General features: G+C 43.1%; 1 protein-coding gene across 2 annotated transcripts in view; it reads right to left on the bottom strand.

The window, feature by feature from the left end:
- The window catches only part of GRB10 (growth factor receptor bound protein 10), a 173,503-nt gene that overhangs the window by 13,421 nt on the left and 142,145 nt on the right, over nt 1–17,937 (bottom strand). Inside the window, exons 7-11 of one of the 2 annotated variants that reach the window (XM_068147707.1) lie at nt 12,801–12,916; nt 7,423–7,497; nt 3,975–4,112; nt 3,077–3,187; nt 1,986–2,084 (exon numbers count right to left, since the gene is read on the bottom strand). In XM_068147707.1, the coding sequence (XP_068003808.1) occupies nt 1,986–2,084; nt 3,077–3,187; nt 3,975–4,112; nt 7,423–7,497; nt 12,801–12,916 (539 nt within the window). The remainder of the gene's footprint in view (nt 1–1,985; nt 2,085–3,076; nt 3,188–3,974; nt 4,113–7,422; nt 7,498–12,800; nt 12,917–17,937) is intronic. The other variant, XM_068147708.1, reaches the window with a different exon arrangement.

The raw sequence follows: 17,937 nt of genomic DNA, 5'->3' as shown, positions 1-17,937 counted from the left end.
TCTTACAATTAACAAATGAGTTACTATATAGAGAACACCACTTAATGTAGAGGGAGAACAGGAATTGTGTTTTCATACCCACAAGCCTAGGATTCTGATGTGCTTTTCCCTGTGCTTGCAGGTTTTTGCACAATAGCCAGCCTGCACAGGAAGAGGAAGAGGTCACTGTAGCAAACATCTATCATGTCTTGGGGATAAACAAAAGAGATGAACTTTTTTGAAAGGGAGGAATAAACAATGCACACACAGCAGTGGGAATCTCTGCAGCTTCTCCTAGCCATTGCCACATATGGACCGGGAAGCAATAAAATCTCATACTTTCTGTTGCATCTGCTCCCTTTTAGCTCCTTGGACCCATGCTGCAGGAATGCATGTTCTTCAGCAGGTGGGTATGACATGAGTATTTTGACAGAGAGGGGTGTGAAGGCTTCACTGACGTGGGCTGCTACTTAGGCAGGAAAAGCAGCTCTGTTCAGTCAGGACAGTAAGACCAAGTGCCTGCAGCACCCCTGATTACACATCCCACATTGGGTAGAGGCTGGCATGTGGCATCCACCAGCAAGGATACTGGCACGGTGACCTTAACAACCACAGGGAACAGCCATGCCCTCCCTCATTTCCAAATCTGAAATTATCTGTTTGCTACAGAGAGAGATGAAGTTGACTGAACTCAAGGTTCTCCATCCTGTTTTGGTGGACATCTACCCAGTATCAAGTGCTGCAGTACCATTTTGTAAAAACCTCTAGTTTTTTAATCACATTCTGTATATTGTACTTTGGCACAGAATATTAGAGGGTAGGACAACTGCATGGAATTAAGGTGGGATTTTCAAGGGCAACTGGCCTGACCCATGGCAGGGGGGTTGGAACTAGATGATCCTTGTGGTCCCTTCCAACCCTGAATGAAACTATGAAACTCCTGTATGTATTTATTGTATTTTTAAATATAGATGTGTATTCCCTTTAACATGAAGGAGGCTGTAGTAAGGGACAGAAAACACAGCAGTTTCTTCAAGGCAGCATCTTCTGGGGAAAGATTCAAAACCAAACCAAATCAACCTTAAAGCTTCTGCACATTTCCCTATGAAGATCAGAAAGTTCTCTGCTTCAAAGAGCACAAAATAGTCAACTTTCTCCTCTGTTCCTTCCATGCTGATTTTATTTCAAAAAATCCTGTGAAGCCTCCCACCTTATTATCAAGAAATCTCATTGTTTGCTGTGAGATATGAGCAACTTTCACCTGGAGATGAGGCTGCTTATTTTTGTTACATTTTTAACTGAACCTTAGAAAACTGAGACATTTGCAAAGGCTCCAGATACCAGTCCGTTCTAGATAAGGTTACTTACCATTGATAAAACATGTTCTTTAGCTTTATAACTTCAAGTTTGGCTAAAGAATGAAAATGATACTTGACTCATGTGTGGAAGGAATTGAGCTCAGTTCTATGCTCAAACATTTAGAAGGGACAGGATCTACCTGGGATTGTTTAGCCTGGAGAAGAAGAGGCTCAGGGGTGACCTCATTGCCCTCTACAACTACCTGAAAGGTGGTTGTAGCCAGGAAGGGGTTGGCCTCTTCTCCCAGGCAACCAGCACCAGAACAAGAGGACACAGTCTCAAGCTGCGCCAGGGGAGGTTTAGACTCGAGGTGAGGAGGAAGTTCTTCACCGAGCGAGTCATTCGTCATTGGAATGTGCTGCCCAGGGAGGTGGTGGAGTCACCGTCCCTGGAGGCGTTCAAGGGGAGATTGGACGTGGCACTTGGTGCCATGGTCTAGTCATGGGGTCTGTGTTGATAGGTTGGACTCAATGATCCTCGAGGTCATTTCCAACCTTAGTTATACTGTGATACCTGGCAGTTTGCTCCTAGCTGTGTCATTCTGGAGGCAGATGATGTTAAAGAACATAGCTATTTTCTCACAAGCAAAGTAACAAATAGACCTTAACTACAGATGTAGCTCCATTCGCATACAAGAGATTTGGTACCTTGAGGAGTCGAAAGGCAGTCATCCAGCATGTCCTGCTTTGCTCATCTTCAGCACACAACAACCTCAGCTCCTTAGTTTCATTTCTCACTCTGTTGGGCTATAAAGCATTAAAGAGAAGTCGGCTACATTCAGTAGAAAGCCAACAACACTCTTAAGTTTACTGCACAGAAAATACAGGTACAGTCTAAGAACTGGCCAGAAAAGAGTCCCCACCACCCTGAATTGAGGCTTAGGAGAGGCTAAAGATGCTTTGAAAGAAATCAGTTTCTTAGCTGGGTCCAGTAAGATAAACATCAACGCTTGCTTTGAAATACCCTGCAGTTCTGATAGTTTACCAGAAGGTACTTGGGTCATGCAGGAACCAGAACCAAAGCATTGTTGTTTTGGGTTTGTTTTTTTTTTAGAACTGTGAGAAGTTTTATGACCCTCCATTTTGAGATGGAACCAAAATTTCCATAACTGAAAGTCTGCTTCTATCAGTTTAGGATCTGTCCTGCTCTATGAGACAAGTCCATGCTGTCTAGCTCTGGAATGGCTGTTATCAATAAAACCATCTCCCAGCCTTAATTTTTCCTCAGGAAATTACATGGAGCACAACAGTTTTTCAAATCCTTGAAGGCAGCTGCTTATGCTCATTTTCATTTTCCAAGACAATCATCTTCTTTAAAGAACTGTAAATCTCTGGCCCACAGTGGTGGTACAATTACACACAACCACAGCTGGATCCTTTGTTGCTATGCTGCTCGCTGTCCAGAGAAACTTTCCTATTCAATTAAAAGCACTTGGAAAAAAATTTTCTGTGAGGTGAACCAAGGCCTCACAGGCACATCATGCTTCAACACCGAGCTGATCTTGCACAGTAACTTCCCAAGCCAAAGAACACCAGATAAAGTGTTAAAAGTGTCACGGAAAATGATGGCAAGACTCACAGGACATGCCTGCCAAATCAAAGACGTTAAAGATCAAGTCCTCACAACAGAAATGCTTGCAGCATTTTACATATGAATGCCATTCAGCTGGGGGCAGGGGAGGGGGTCTGAGCCACCACCATTGTCTTGAACTTAAGGAGAACTTAATGAGAATAATTACCTTTATACAAAATCCATACTCTGCAGGTGCATTATACAACTTCTTGCCTGCTATCAACGAGAAGATATTGCTGTCTTCTAGGTCAGCCAACAATTGCAAATGCCTTGGCTCCTAGGGAAATAGTGTGATTTTATCGTAGTTACATGTAAGGTTTTGGAAGATCTTGCTGCCAGCTTTGCAGTCTCTCAAGACCAGCCTCCAACAGAGGGCAGTATACAAACACTCTGCTGCTCCGTTGGTCAGCCTGAAGTGGCCCTCGTGTGTCATCTTTTAAATATCAGCCTACTAGCAGAGGGTGCTTTATACAAGCAGCTGACAAAACACATATTATCTTGCCTCCCCCCAGCATACTCTCGGGGTGGGGAAATGGTGGAAAAGCACAGCATTGATGCTTGTTCAGCAGTAGCCACAACACTGGTGTGAGATCAACACCCAGCTACAGCACTGCAAAACATATCACTAGAAAGATGCTCTGGGGAGAATTAACTCCAGCTCAGCCAAACCCAACGCACAAACACATCAGATTTAAAACCAGCATAGTCTGCTACACTGTTCCAGAGCAATCTCAGAGTTAGACAATAGAAAACATTATTTAATGTATCATTTAAAGTGAATTCATGTACCACTGGAGCAGGATTTCTCTTGCTAGCATGACTTTAGTAGCCACAACGACGTTGTCTGGCTGGTTTAGTTTTGTTACATAACAAAGCTATATTAGCTGTTTTCATGCATTGAGGAACTAGGGCTTGATTGTCATTTCTTCATGGCTTGCTTATACTTCTCTATGCAATAAAAAAAAAGAAACTATGTGTGCAGATATTTAAAAACCAGCAAAAAATACCCACTGTAAGAGCAGAAAATGCTTTCACATGCTGTGCAAATTATTCTTTAATCTTACCTTTGAAGTTCCTTTTGTAGAACAATACAGTCCTGATCTCCTCAAACACACATACAGTTTCTTCCATGATTTCCTACCCAGCTCTTTCACATGCAAGAAACCTTGGATTTCAGGGCAGCTACTGGAGTTTAAAAAGTTCTGTTGGAGAGGAGAATGTAAATTAGGATTGTGTCCGACTGCTGGATCATAAAATTGTCACAGTGTTTGCAGAACAGAAATGCAAATGGCAAATCACTTTGCTGGCTTGAGGTACAGTTTCACAGTATGCTTAAACTGAACTAGATGTTTAAACTGATTTAGGACTAAAATGGATATTCCTGCTCCTCCTGTTTCATCTACCTAGATGAATCCTTGTGGTCCCTTCCAACCCTGAATGAAACTATGAAACTATGAATTCTCCTGTCACCAACATTTTCCTGTTCTCTGTCTCAATACTTCAGTCTCCAACAGGCTAATCATTTACCTCTATTCTCATTCGTCTTGCACTTAGCCTGAAGGGACACAAAGTCATTATTAATTCTTAGAGAATACCTTGTCACAACAATTCTGGCAACCAGTCTAACTTTGAAACAGGAGCTAAAATCTGCAACTTTATTCCAAAATTTTAGAATGGGAACAACCTATTTTAGGATTTCCCACACTGAAGTCTTATATAGCACATGCTCCTGTCCCACCCAAGACGAGTTATCATAGTATCAGTCGGGGTTGGAAGGGACCACAAGGATCATCTAGTTCCAACCCCCCTGCCATGGCCAGGGACACCCCACACTAGATCAGCCTGGCCAGAGCCTCATCCAGCCTGGTCTTAAACACCTCCAGGGATGGGGCCTCAACCACCTCCCTGGACAACCCATTCCAGGGTTTCACCACTCTCATGGGGAAGAACCTCCTCCTCACATCCAGCCTGAATCTCCCCACCTCCAGCTTCATTCCATTCCCCCTAGTCCTATCACTACCTGAGATCCTGAGAAGTCCTTCCCCAGCCTTCCTGTAGGCCCCCTTCAGATACTGGAAGGCCACAATTAGGTCACCTCGGAGCCTTCTCTTCTCCAGACTGAACAGCCCCAGCTCCCTCAGTCTGTCCTCACAGGAGAGGTGCTCCAGCCCTCTGATCATCCTTGTGGCCCTTCTCTGGACACCTTCTAGCACCTCCATATCCCTCTTGTAATAGGGGCTCCAGAACTGGACACAGTACTGCAGGTGGGGTCTCACCAGGGCTGAGTAGAGGGGGAGGATCACCTCCCTTGACCTGCTGGCCACACTTCTCCTGATGCAGCCCAGGATCTGATTGGCTTTGCGGGCTGCAAGTGCACACTGAGAGCTCCTGTTGAGCTTCTTGTCCACCAGCACCCCCAAGTCTCTCTCCTCAGGGCTGCTTTCCAGCCAGTCCCTGCCCAGCCTGTATTTGTGCCTGGGATTGCCTCGACCCAGATGCAGGACCCTGCACTTGCTCTTATTGAACCTTATGAGGTTGGCTTGTGCCCACCTCTCCAGCCTGTCAAGGTCCCTCTGGATGGCCTCCCTTCCCTCCAGCTGTCTGCTGCACCACACAGCTTGGTGTCATCAGCAAACTTGCTGAGGGTGCACTCATGACAGAGCACAAGAATATTTAACTCAAAAAGAAACATAGATAACTCCAGTAAGTGTCACCAATTATAGCAGACTTCAAGATCCAGAAGTATGTAAGTTACTGATTTAATTAGAAGGACTATATATATAATTACCTTATTTGCAATGCATCAAAGAAAGAAAGCATTAACTACAGTTAGAGAATTGATGAATCAATTTCACCCTTATCACAATGGGTCAGATTTTAAAATACCAGAGGGCTTGCTGAAGTTAAATTCCAAACTAATAGATTCAAGAGTAGGAAGAAAAAACACATAAACTTGGTTGATCTAGATGCCTCTGCAATGTTTTAGAGTTGTGTTTTGGTGTTATTTGGTGGACAAAACCCATAGGAAACAAAACCAAATATCAGGATGCTGTGCTAAGAGTTCTTAGTTGCATTTTGACACCTATTTTTTTGCAGCTTCCTCTCCATCTCACCTAACAGAATGGCAATGAACAGGCAATTTTCCTGTTACTTGCACTACGAATCCCCTTGTGAACTATGAAAAGGGAAGACCAAATGAAGAATATATTCTCTCTTGTTCGTGACAGTTTTGGTTCCCAAGTGCAGCCTCACTGCACATCAATTTCATTTTTAATTCCAGAAATTGGTCTGAGTTCTGTTTTGCTCCCCAGCTGAGCATGGAGGCTAGCATTTTCAGTTCTTCTCAGTGAATCTGGAGACAGTACTTTGAAGTGCTAATGGAATCAAATGAGTGCACGGGTTCAAAAGTCAGTGGAAACTTCTTGTATTTAAAAAGAGATTCAGTGCATATTTGCTCACAGGCAAAATGATAGAAACCAAGCCAAAATCAGCTATTTGTATGGATACTTTGGCCCTTCTGGCTTTGCAATTTGCCTCATACTCGTGGTACTGTTTTCAAGGTATCAGTCTTACATGCTTAATAAAGTACTCTTAACAAACTGTTTTAATTTGGCCTCCTGAGTTGAGTGTTCCCCATTTGAGAAAACAACTAAAGTGAAAAAGATTTAGGTTGCAAGGGTTAGATTGGAGTGCTTAAATTGAGACATTTAACTGAATGAGTTACTGGTCAGAGAGGTAGCTAACACTTCAGCATCATCCTTGGAGGCCATCTGTGTCACTACCAGCTCCTTCATCAAGCAAGAAACTGCACAGTGACATCAAAACTTCAGTATAAACATGCCACTGGCATGCAGATTACACAGCTCCACCAACACATATGCATAAGGTACAAGCCTCTGTAATTTAACTTGGGAAGCTTTAAAAGGGGCTAATTTGCAAATACTACAATCTTCTCTAACTGCTTGCACTTACTTCTTAGGGAACTGATTTTCTACATATAAAAAACCCCAGCTAGTTCACTGAACCATGGTCCTTATTCTCAATCATTGCCAGGCAAAAACATGGGATATAAAAAGTACCACAAAAAGCACTCACCAGCTCAAACCCATCTTCTACTGTATGCCTGCATTTTTACACCTTCTCCTGTGCTATGACATGGAGTATAGAAGAGTACTCCTGTTTTGACTTTTATGAGGCATATCTGTTTTTCTCACTGAGACTGTTTTAGGAACAAAACTATGTGGCCAAACCACATACCCACAGAGTAAGCTGAATATTAATGGCACAGACATGAGCACATTTATGAATACCTTGTGTTGACAACTTACAAATCTTTGCCACTGGGTAAGATCTTTGTCACGTATTTTCAATAGTAGTACCACACACTAGCTCACTACACTGGTCTTCCTCCAATCACCTGTTTCCAGACCTCTGAATTCTCTCTTCCTTCCTCTCAACCTTGACCCTTAAGCTCCAAAACGTTCTCTGTCAATACAGATAAACTTACAGTACCTGCAGAAGTTGTGACTGTGGGATACTGCCATTTGTTTGCTGGCACCAGGCAACCATTTGCTCTGGGAAGAAATTCTAGACACAAAAAAGAGAATTGGAAGTGACATATTTGAACACTTATTACACAGAAGAGAAACTTTTCCACTTATTCATTTTTTGAAACTATCACTCTTAAATGAGTTTGGAGGTCTCTTGATATTCCAAGCAGTACTACAGCTTTCAAGTATAGCTCTTCTCTTCCTTCTGTTCACCAAGCAATCCATGCAGACAGAATGTGGATTTTAGAAGTATCTTATATGCAGCATTTCATAAGTGCATTTTTCCAGCCTTTTCTCTTCTAGTGAGAGATTTCAGGGATCTCTAATAGCCTGTACTTTCTGAGAAAGAATCACAGAACCACACAGAATTGTCAGGGTTGGAAGGGACCTCAAGGATCATCTAGTTCCAACCGCCCTGCCATGGGCAGGGACACCCCACACTAGATCAGGCTGGCCAGAGCCACATCCAGCCTGGCCTTAAAAATCTCCAGGGATGAGGCTTCCACCACTTCCCTGACAATCTGTTCCAGTGTCTCACCACCCTTATGGTGAAGATCTTCTTCCTAATATCTAATTTAAATGTACCCTCCCCTAGCTTGGATCCAATCCCCCCAGTCCTATCACTACCCAACACCCTAAAGATTCTGTCACCAGCTTTCTTGTAGACCCCCTTCAGATACTGGAAGGCCACAATAAGGTCTCCTTGGAGCCTTCTCTTCTCCAAACTGAACAATCCCCTATCAGCCAGTCCTCATAGGAGAGGTGCTCCAGCCCTCTGATCACCCTCATGGCCCTTCTCTGGACACATTCCAGCACCTCCAGATCTTTCCTGTCATAGGGGCGCCAGAACTCTATGCAGCACTCCAGGTGGGGTCTCACCAGAGTGGAGTACGAGAGGAGAATCACTTCCCTTGACCTACTGGCCACACTTCTCTTGATGCAGCCCAGGATCTGGGTTGGCTTTCTGGACTGCAAGTGCACACTGGTGACTCATATTGAGCTTCTCATCTACCAGCACCCCCAAATCCTTTTCTTCAGGGCTGCTCTCAAGCCAGTCACTGCCCAGCCTATATTGGTGCCTGGGACAGCCATGATCCATATGCAGGACCCTGCACTTGATTCTGTTGAACCTCATGAGGGTGGCTTGGGCCCATCTCTCCAGCCTGTCAAGGTCCCTCTGGATGGTCTCCCTTCCCTCCAGCATGTTTGCTGCACCACACAGCTTGGTGTCATTGGTGAAGCTGCTGAGGGTGCACTTGATCCCACTGTCTATATCATTGATAAAAATACTAAACAGCACAGGTCCCAGTACTGACCATTCAGAGACTCCACTTGTCACTGCCTTCCACTTGGACATGGACCCATTGACAGCCACACAGCAGGATAAATGGTCCTCAAGGTCTGGTATACACTGACTACTTACTTATTGCATATTCTGCCATCAAATTTCTGAGCTTCCCTCTCCATCCAGAAAGGCTGCTCAGCAAAAAAATTCTGCAATTCCACTTGCTATGTGGAAGATGCAGAGCAGGAAGAATAGCAAGTTTTCTCTACCCTCACAGGGGTAAGATGGAGGTAAAAGCATTACAAGAATTCCCAGATGGCAATGCTGCAGATCTTTACCTTTGACAGCAGTCTCTTTCTGTGTCTGCTTCACCCTATAACCTGCTCACTCCCTCAGAAGGCTACAAAGTGCCATTTGAAGACCTTAACTATAAGACAGAGTTCATGTGTGACTGCGGATGCTTTCATTCAGTTGTTCAACAGCCAGGTTATGTTCAGGGCTTCACACCCTTCAATTTGTCAAGAGAAAAACCCTTTGCAAATTCTACCCCAAAGTTTTGTGTTTCAGGGTAACATAGTGGAGCACAGCATTTTTTCCTCTAAGGGTAGGTCAGCATACATTCCATGAAATGAAATAAAAAATGATGACTGAAGGCCATGCAATAATTAGGCCCTGTACTGCATGCCCTACTTCACATGCTGTATTTGAATAAACTCAAAGCAGACATCTACCTCCTTTCTCCCATTCCACAAACACAGAAGCAAACACTGTTCAACACACAAACAGGTGCTTCTACAGAGCTTTCCAGTTTCAGGCGTCCGTTTCATTATCTCATTCATACTGCAGCTTTGCATGACAAAGGCCAGACACTTTCCTGACTTCCACACTGGTGACTTGACTTCAGATTTATTCCTCCACTTCCCCTTTCCATCTGCCGTGTTTTAAGATGCCTGTATTTTACTATGCACAGCAATTATATGAAACAAATTGTGAACTTTTAAAACATTATTCGGAGCATCAAGGCATGCAGAAATGGCTGAAATGAAACAACGACTGATTGTAACAAGATGAATCACAAGGAAGACATTCTCAATTGAGAAAATTTGTCATTCTTCAGACAATTGAAATGTTAGTCTTTGGGGCATAAAGAGGAAGACTGAAGAGGAATCACTCTTCTGCCAGGTAAGTTGCACAATCAATGGTTAGGCCACACCTTGAATCCTGTGTCCAGTTCTGGGCCCCTCAGTTTAAGAAGGACATTGAAACACTTGAGCGTGTCCAGAGAAGGGCAACAAGGCTGGGGAGAGGCCTTGAGCACAGCCCTGTGAGGAGAGGCTGAGGGAGCTGGGATTGTTTAGCCTGGAGAAGAGGAGGCTCAGGGGTGACCTCATTGCCCTCTACAACTACCTGAAGGGTGGTTGTAGCCAGGAAGGGGTTGGCCTCTTCTCCCAGGCAACCAGCACCAGAACAAGGGGACACAGTCTCAAGCTGTGCCAGGGGAGGTTTAGACTCAAGGTGAGGAGGAAGTTCTTCACCGAGCGAGTCATTCGTCATTGGAACGGGCTGCCCAGGGAGGTGGTGGAGTCACCGTCCCTGGAGGCGTTCAAGAGGGGATTGGACGTGGCACTTGGTGCCATGGTCTAGTCATGGGGTCTGTGTTGATAGGTTGGACTCGATGATCCTCGAGGTCCTTTCCAACCTGAGTTATACTGTGATACTGTGATAATTATGAAAGCTAACATCTACCAGCCTCTCTCGAGCAGAGACGGTGCCATATGGCAACAGCTAATGCAACGGATATGGAGCCTTCACATTCTTACACCAAAAGAATGGTTTATTCTCTGACGGGAGGAGCCTGGGACCAAATGCCAAGCATTCTGGGTTTTACACCCATGCTCTTTTATTAATTAAAGTATACCACATGAAAACAGTGTGCTAGCTTCTCTGATACCAAAGTTTGGTACAACACTCAGATGTTTATAGGCTATCCCACAGGAAAAATAACACAAGTGACAGATTACAAACAGTCCACGTACAGAAATGTTTCACACAGTAAGTCAAGGCACAGCCTCTGAAACAGGCACTAGCAGATGACAAATATACATGCAAGCACATGTGCAAGGAATTAATGTATCATCTGCAGTAACCTCAGCAATAAATTTTCATGTGACCTCATGTATCTTTTTTCTTCTCACACCACAAACACCCAGCTGACCCAAGATCTGTTCCCACCTAGACCACCTCTGGATTATCCTTCTTCAGCTGTCTAGATGGGTCACATCAGCTGACATCACTTTCATGCCAACAGCCTGTCCAAACTTAAATGTTTAGATAAAACTTGAAACATAATCCCCAAATAAGCAGTTACACTGCAAACAGTTTAGAATTACAACATTCAAAGGATCTTACAAATCCAGGAGTAAGTATAGCTATGACATGTGATACTTGTAGAATAAACCAGGTTGGAAGAGACAGTATCACAGTATAACTAAGGTTGGAAAGGACCTGGAGGATCATCGAGTCCAACCTATCAACACAGACCCCATGACTAGACCATGGCACCAAGTGCCACGTCCAATCCCCTCTTGAACGCCTCCAGGGACGGTGACTCCACCACCTCCCTGGGCAGCACATTCCAATGACGAATGACTCGCTCGGTGAAGAACTTCCTCCTCACCTCGAGTCTGAACCTCCCCTGGCACAGCTTGAGACTGTGTCCTCTTGTTCTGGTGCTGGTTGCCTGGGAGAAGAGACCAACCCCCTCCCGGCTACAACCACCTTTCAGGTAGTTGTAGAGGGCAATGAGGTCTCCCCTGAGCCTCCTCTTCTCCAGGCTAAACAATCCCAGCTCCCTCAGCCTCTCCTCATAGGGCTTGTGTTCAAGGCCTCTCCCCAGCCTTGTTGCCCTTCTCTGGACACGTTCAAGAGTCTCAATGTCCTTCTTAAACTGAGGGGCCCAGAACTGGACACAGGACTCAAGGTGTGGCCTAACCAAAGCAGAGTCCAGGGGCACTATGACTTCCCTGCTCCTGCTGGCCACACTATTCCTAATGCAGGCCAGGATGCCATTGGCCCTCTTGGCCACCTGGGCACACTGCTGGCTCATATTCAGGCGGCTGTCGATCAGCACACCCAGGTCCCTCTCTGTTTGGGAGCTCTCCAGCCACTCCGACCCCAGCCTGTAGCTCTGCATGGGATTGCCGTAGCCAAAGTGCAGCACTCAGCACTTGGACTTGTTGAATGCCATCCCATTGGACTCTGCCCATCTGTCCAGTCTGTCAAGGTCCCTCTGCAGAGCCTTTCAACCCTCTAACTGACTAACATCTGCTCCTAACTAGGTGTCATCTGCAGACTTGCCCTCAAGATCATCGCATCCAACCCTTCAACCAATCCAACCTACCTAAACAACTAACCCATGGCACCAAGCACCCCATCAAGTCTCCTCCTGAAAACCTCCAATGACGGCGACTCCACCACCTCCCCAGGCAGCCCATTCCATTTTCATGCACAGATACACAATAGGACACAGAGGGGGTGAGTTACTACAATCAGTAAAAAAGGTAGAGCACACTGGTAAAGCACAGCCACAGGGGAGACACTTGTCCAACATCCAAAACAAGAAACTGGCAATTCCTTGTACATCATAAGCACTTTAGGGTCTGTTCTTAGGGTTTTTAAAGAAAAATTACTACTGTCAGAAATTAAAAAGTTTGGGTCCTGCTCAAATTGCTTCAAATCAAGTAAGTCTGAACAAAATTAGTAAATGACATTTCTGTTCTTCCTAAACCAATAAGGATTTTTTCCTGGCCTGGTCACTGTCCAATGTTAACAATAATAATCATTTTGAAACAAGTATATTGGGTAACTTGCAAACACTTGAGGTTTTTAGGCTGGAAAGAGAGTGAAAGGAACTTAAAGATTGTTTAAAACTCCTTTGGAAAGAATTCAGTTTGTTAGTTACCTCATTTTCTTGTGATATATGTTAAGACATAAGAGTCCCCAGCAATGCTACTGCACTCTCTCTGTGGTGTGAACAACAAAGCAGTGAGACTCACCATGGGATTTTTGAAAAATTCGTATTTTGCATAATTCTTTCTGAACAAAAATTTACTTTCACTTCCCATTGTGGACTCAACTTGAACTATGAGCTCGTGATCTTCCAAGCACCTCTCTGTGGAAAAAGAACACGATATTAATGCACAGCCGACCAGCAGGAGCAGCAAAAACAACTTCTAAAGAGCAGGAGCTAAACAACCCAGTGTAATTGTTTAAGAAGTGCACAAAACCTATTACAGCATTCAAACCATACTGCCATGAAACACTTAAAGGAACCAGGGTATAAATAGTACAAAGTTTAACATTACATAGCAGTGTTAACACTTCACAGACTTTCTACATCAGGGCTTCCTAAGCACAGATTGCTGAGAAAAGAACATAAGATTTTTTTATGTGTGCAGTTAAATAACACACACAAACCTCTTCTTTTGGTGCTGGCTATACGCTCTGGAGCTGGCAAGGTGGACAGATTTAAGGGGGAAAAAGCTGCAGAAAGGCCACCATTAAGTCCCCAGTTATCACAGAAATACATTGTCCTATTTGATCACACTCTATAAAAGCAGTTCATTTCAAGGTGAACTTCAGGTCGTTATTGTAGATACCAGACAATGGGGTTTATTATGAAAGAGGTCACAGGATCTACTTTACAGGAATACTGACAGAGACAAATGCTTTGTACACATGACAGGGCAATTTTCTGCTCTAGATTTGGTTGCAAGGTAGTTGTCTTAATAGTCAGTACTTTGATCCCTTATATAATAAGAAATAAAAAATGAGGTCAAACAAAAAAATAAACTTTGCAAAGCTCTATCTGAAATGTGTGTGACTTACTGCCCAAGGAGGTCTGAAGAGTCCCTTCCCCACTGCATGCATCCTTGCATTCCCATGGTTACAAATGCCAGGCATTTGTTCTCTAGGGATGTTTTCAGGATAGAAGGCAAGCAGCATTGATATCTCAAAGCAGCAAGCTCTCGAAATGTCACTTACATTATCCAATTTAGCAGTTTAATGTAAATTATTTGATTGAAAAATCAACCTATTGCTGAATAATCCCATTATCTTTTTCACCTGCATTTAGACTATCAGTGATCACCACCTCACTGATGACTTCAGCATGTACTGTGCATTTGCAATGTCCAGCCTTGATACAGACTGCCTGTCAAGGGGTTAACGCTCAACGTTTTCCATAGTGGGTTGCTCTCAAGTACAGAACTTTCTCTCAGTGCATCAGCCATCACACCACTTTTTAAAGGGTAGGCCTTCAACATACGCAACAATACTGCTGTTGGTAAGAGTTAATTAAGTAATTTTGCACCAACTGAGAATTTACCACTTAAAGCTCCACATGATCTTGAGGATTCACAGGTAAACTGAAAGCGCTGCAGCTGATCTACTGCGACTGTTGTAATGGGTTTGAGACAACCACAGGCTGATGAGAACAGTGGGCCTATAAGGGTGAAAGGCTTTCTGCTTTTCTAAATACTACTTTCTCTAAATAAAAAATTCCTTATGTTGGCATGAATCTTCATCACAGTAGGAATCCTGAAAGATCAAACATCCTGCTATTGACTGCTACTGTCATTGCACAAAGTGTGGTCTCCACTTTCCTAACACACCGAAGAACGCTTGCCTAAGGGCAGGGACAAATCATATCCTGTTCATTCTGCCCTGAAAAAAAAGTACAGTGCAGATGAACAGTTTGTTTTGTATTTTGATAAAGTTTGTGTAATTATATTCAGTCACTGTTGCTTAGATGGTTTAGGCAACTGCCCCAGATTTTATTAAATCAAGGCGCTTTTGAAATTCTGTGGTGATACTCACACTGATTTAATGTTTATACTTTCATTTTGAGTTAAAAGTCCTCTAGAAGAAAAGGTGCAGCACTTCATAAGCATATGCATGTAGAAAGGAATCTAGCCCTGGTCAGTCTGTTACTACTACTTCATAGACATTGTGCACTTGGGAAGTCCTTGGTAATGTGTGCTTGGTTATTACAAATGAGATGAACTGTCACTTGACACATCTGCAGCTCAACCTCAGCCCTGCTTTGAGCTTCCTGCTACAAAACTAGCACAGATGTCAGTATATTAAGTTCGATAGGTCAGTCTGTCTTCAAGTGGCATTGCTGTTGAAGTGAGCAGAAATGTCTCCTTTTAATCTATGATAGGCTCTGCTCAGTCATTCCTACACACCTGCTAGAAGAAAAGGACACTTTCCCCTCGTCCCCCTCCCCCTGATTGTCCTGTATTAGACAGAAATTACAAGATAAGAAAAGGAGCTAGATTCCATAATGAACAACTCACAAGCTCAGCCCCAAATTACCAATTAGAGAATCACTACAAATGACAGGCAGACTGAAGTTTGAAATGGCCCACCTTGGTTTTGTATTTTAGCAAGTGCTGTAGCTAACTGTTCCACTTTAATTCATCCAGATTAAGGCAAATCAAATTCCATGCACACATAAACAAGAAAATCTATGTACAAAACTATGCAGCAAGTCTTTCTTCTGAGCCTACATATATCTCAGAGCCCTACTAGTTTTCTTTCTTGTTTCAATCATATTGAGTAAGATGAACAGTCAATTCTGGAGCTGAGAAAATGAGGTTTGCAGGTAGGGAAGCAATCAGGGTCCAGACATAATATCATGACACAATGTCTTCATCATTATTATTGTTTCTGTTAATACCCAATACAGATACCTCAGGCTCTATCCCTAACTGACAGTAGTCACTTATGGACCAGCATAAAGGGAGAATACCACACTAGGAACAGGTTAGTGTATTTTTAATTGCAAATGAAATAATGGGACCAATTCAAGTTTCACAGACTGTTTAAATCTCAACCAAAAAGTGTTTTGGATACTAGTGGGACAGTGCACATGTCAAGTCTAAGCAGGTCTGATGTTAATTGGTACACCATTGCCTCCCATAAGAACACAAATACTATGCATAGTCCAATAGCTGTTTGAAGCCCCGTCCCTGGAGGTGTTTAAGAGCAGGCTGGATGAGGCTCTGTCCAGCCTGATCTAGTGTGGGGTGTCCCTGCCCATGGCAGGGGGGTTGGAACTAGATCATCCTTGTGGTCCCTTCCAACCCTGAATGAAACCATGAAGTAATTTGCAAGTGCACATGTTATTTGGAACTGAGTTCACTTTCCATGCAAACTAAGTAGTCAGATGAAGGTTCCTTAAAAACTGGGACCTCAAAGATCAATACAATAATAAATAGGTAGCTGGCTTCAGAAATGTGCTCTTGCCCTCGGACTGCCCAATAGTGAAAATATGAACTGGTCCCACAAAGTGAGCTTTTTTAGGAAGCAGTATTAGGCAAGACCAGGGGGTAAAAAGACAAAAGAAAAAAAAAGTAGTAAAAAAGAAGTGACCTTAACACAAAGCAACTCCCCTCTCTGTGGTATGCTTCAAGATTGCTACTTAGAGCATTAAGTCGGAAATGACGTTTTGAGTAAGAAATAACATCTTCTGGAGAGACAGAATTCTCACTGCCTTTCAGCTGTATTTCTTTACACAGTCCTAAAGATCTGTTTGCCATTGTTTCAGACTTAGACTGGCAATCTTATTTCCTGAGGAAAAAGTAGGGAACATCACACACCCGACAGTAACTTCATCTACGATGCAGCCATATTACTACCTTGACCTGACAGTCTCTGAAATACAGGGAAATGTTTTATCTATAGAGAAGCTACAAACAAGCAATAAGAAAAAAAACACCCAAATATCACAATAACAAATAACCAAAAAATCAAACTGCAACCAAAACTGGTTGGACAAGAAACTGGATGGTTTTGTCTCCCATTAAATGAACTGTTTTTTATTCCCTTTCCTGTCTATGTCCTTTCAAATATCTGAAATCTGTATCATTACTTTCTTTAATGCTTTAAATATGCTTCTTTTTGTTCACTTTACACCCTCAAAAGCCGCATTACTTTTCACACAGATCTACTGTGTGGCCTACAGAGGATGGCCCTAGAGCAATCCCTGCAGAACAAAGTTCAGTGGCTGCAGAAGCCCCAACCTGCACACCTCATTTCTCTGGGACAGCCAGGCCAGTCTTTGTGCTTCAGTATGAAACAAACGTCCAAGACAGGCAGGTCCCCACGTATATAAATGCAGCTCAATAAGTATTTTGCTCTTTTCCCATCATTGTTAATTACCAAGTTATTTGTGTGTAAACAGAAGCTTTTGATTTCCTAATCAGCCTCCTGCCCGATTCATTCAGAGATGTCACACACCAGAGTTTGACAGCACAATTAGTCACCATGGAAGCTATTGTGATGTCACAAACACTGAATTGTGGCATCATTGAATGAATCTGGCAGGAGAAGGATGTTGGTTACAAAGGAGAAGGCTTCTGTTTACACAATACCTTGGCAATCAGCAATGATGGGAAAGAGAATATAGAAAAATAGAGCTTGGTAGTTTAATGAGCATTGATAAAACTGAAAATTTGTAAAGGTTGTTAGAAGCATGCATGTGGCATATTAAGCTATGGAGAGAAAAGATTCTGTATTTAGACCTTAATTCTTCACCTTGTCTTCTCAGAACTGAAAGTTTATCGTGGACATATACAAACAAGTGTTCCATGCTGGTTTTTTTCCACTTATTTCTGTATTAGTAGACAGATTCAATAAAACCATTAAATAATCAGGATTTAATTGGGTTTGGGTTTGGGGGGAGGGGGGGGTTTAGTGCTATTCTGTAGAGCAGCAAATGTGTCTGTGCTTAATAGTATCAGTTTAGGGCACTGCATCTCCAGCATATTGTTTCCTTTTTTTATTTGTAAGGGTTCTGAAATACATTTTTGGACCAAAAAAACCCAAAACCCTCTGTAAGCTACAGATACCACTCACAATTACAGTGCTAGTGATCACAGCTTATGATTTGCCTTCCTTTACTTTCTAGGAAAACATCTATTGTGCAATATATTGACTAATAGCCCAAATGCCACACTTTGAAAAGTATTACTGAATGCTGCATAGAATTATAGATAGCATGTTTGAGTGAGATGCAGTTACGAGATCCAGAGCAGAGCCTTGCAACTAATCACTGACACATAATAACAGGAAAAGAAAAACTGGATAACGTGAGATCCTTTCAGGTACTGCAATTAAACCAATTCA

The sequence above is a fragment of the Melanerpes formicivorus genome, unplaced genomic scaffold (genome assembly GCF_026170545.1).
Source record: "Melanerpes formicivorus ecotype bairdi unplaced genomic scaffold, bMelFor1.0.p_v2 SCAF_15, whole genome shotgun sequence".
Taxonomy (NCBI): Eukaryota; Metazoa; Chordata; class Aves; order Piciformes; family Picidae; genus Melanerpes; species Melanerpes formicivorus.
The sequence above is the reverse complement of the archived record's forward strand: the minus strand, read 5'-3'. Positions and strand labels throughout refer to the sequence as shown.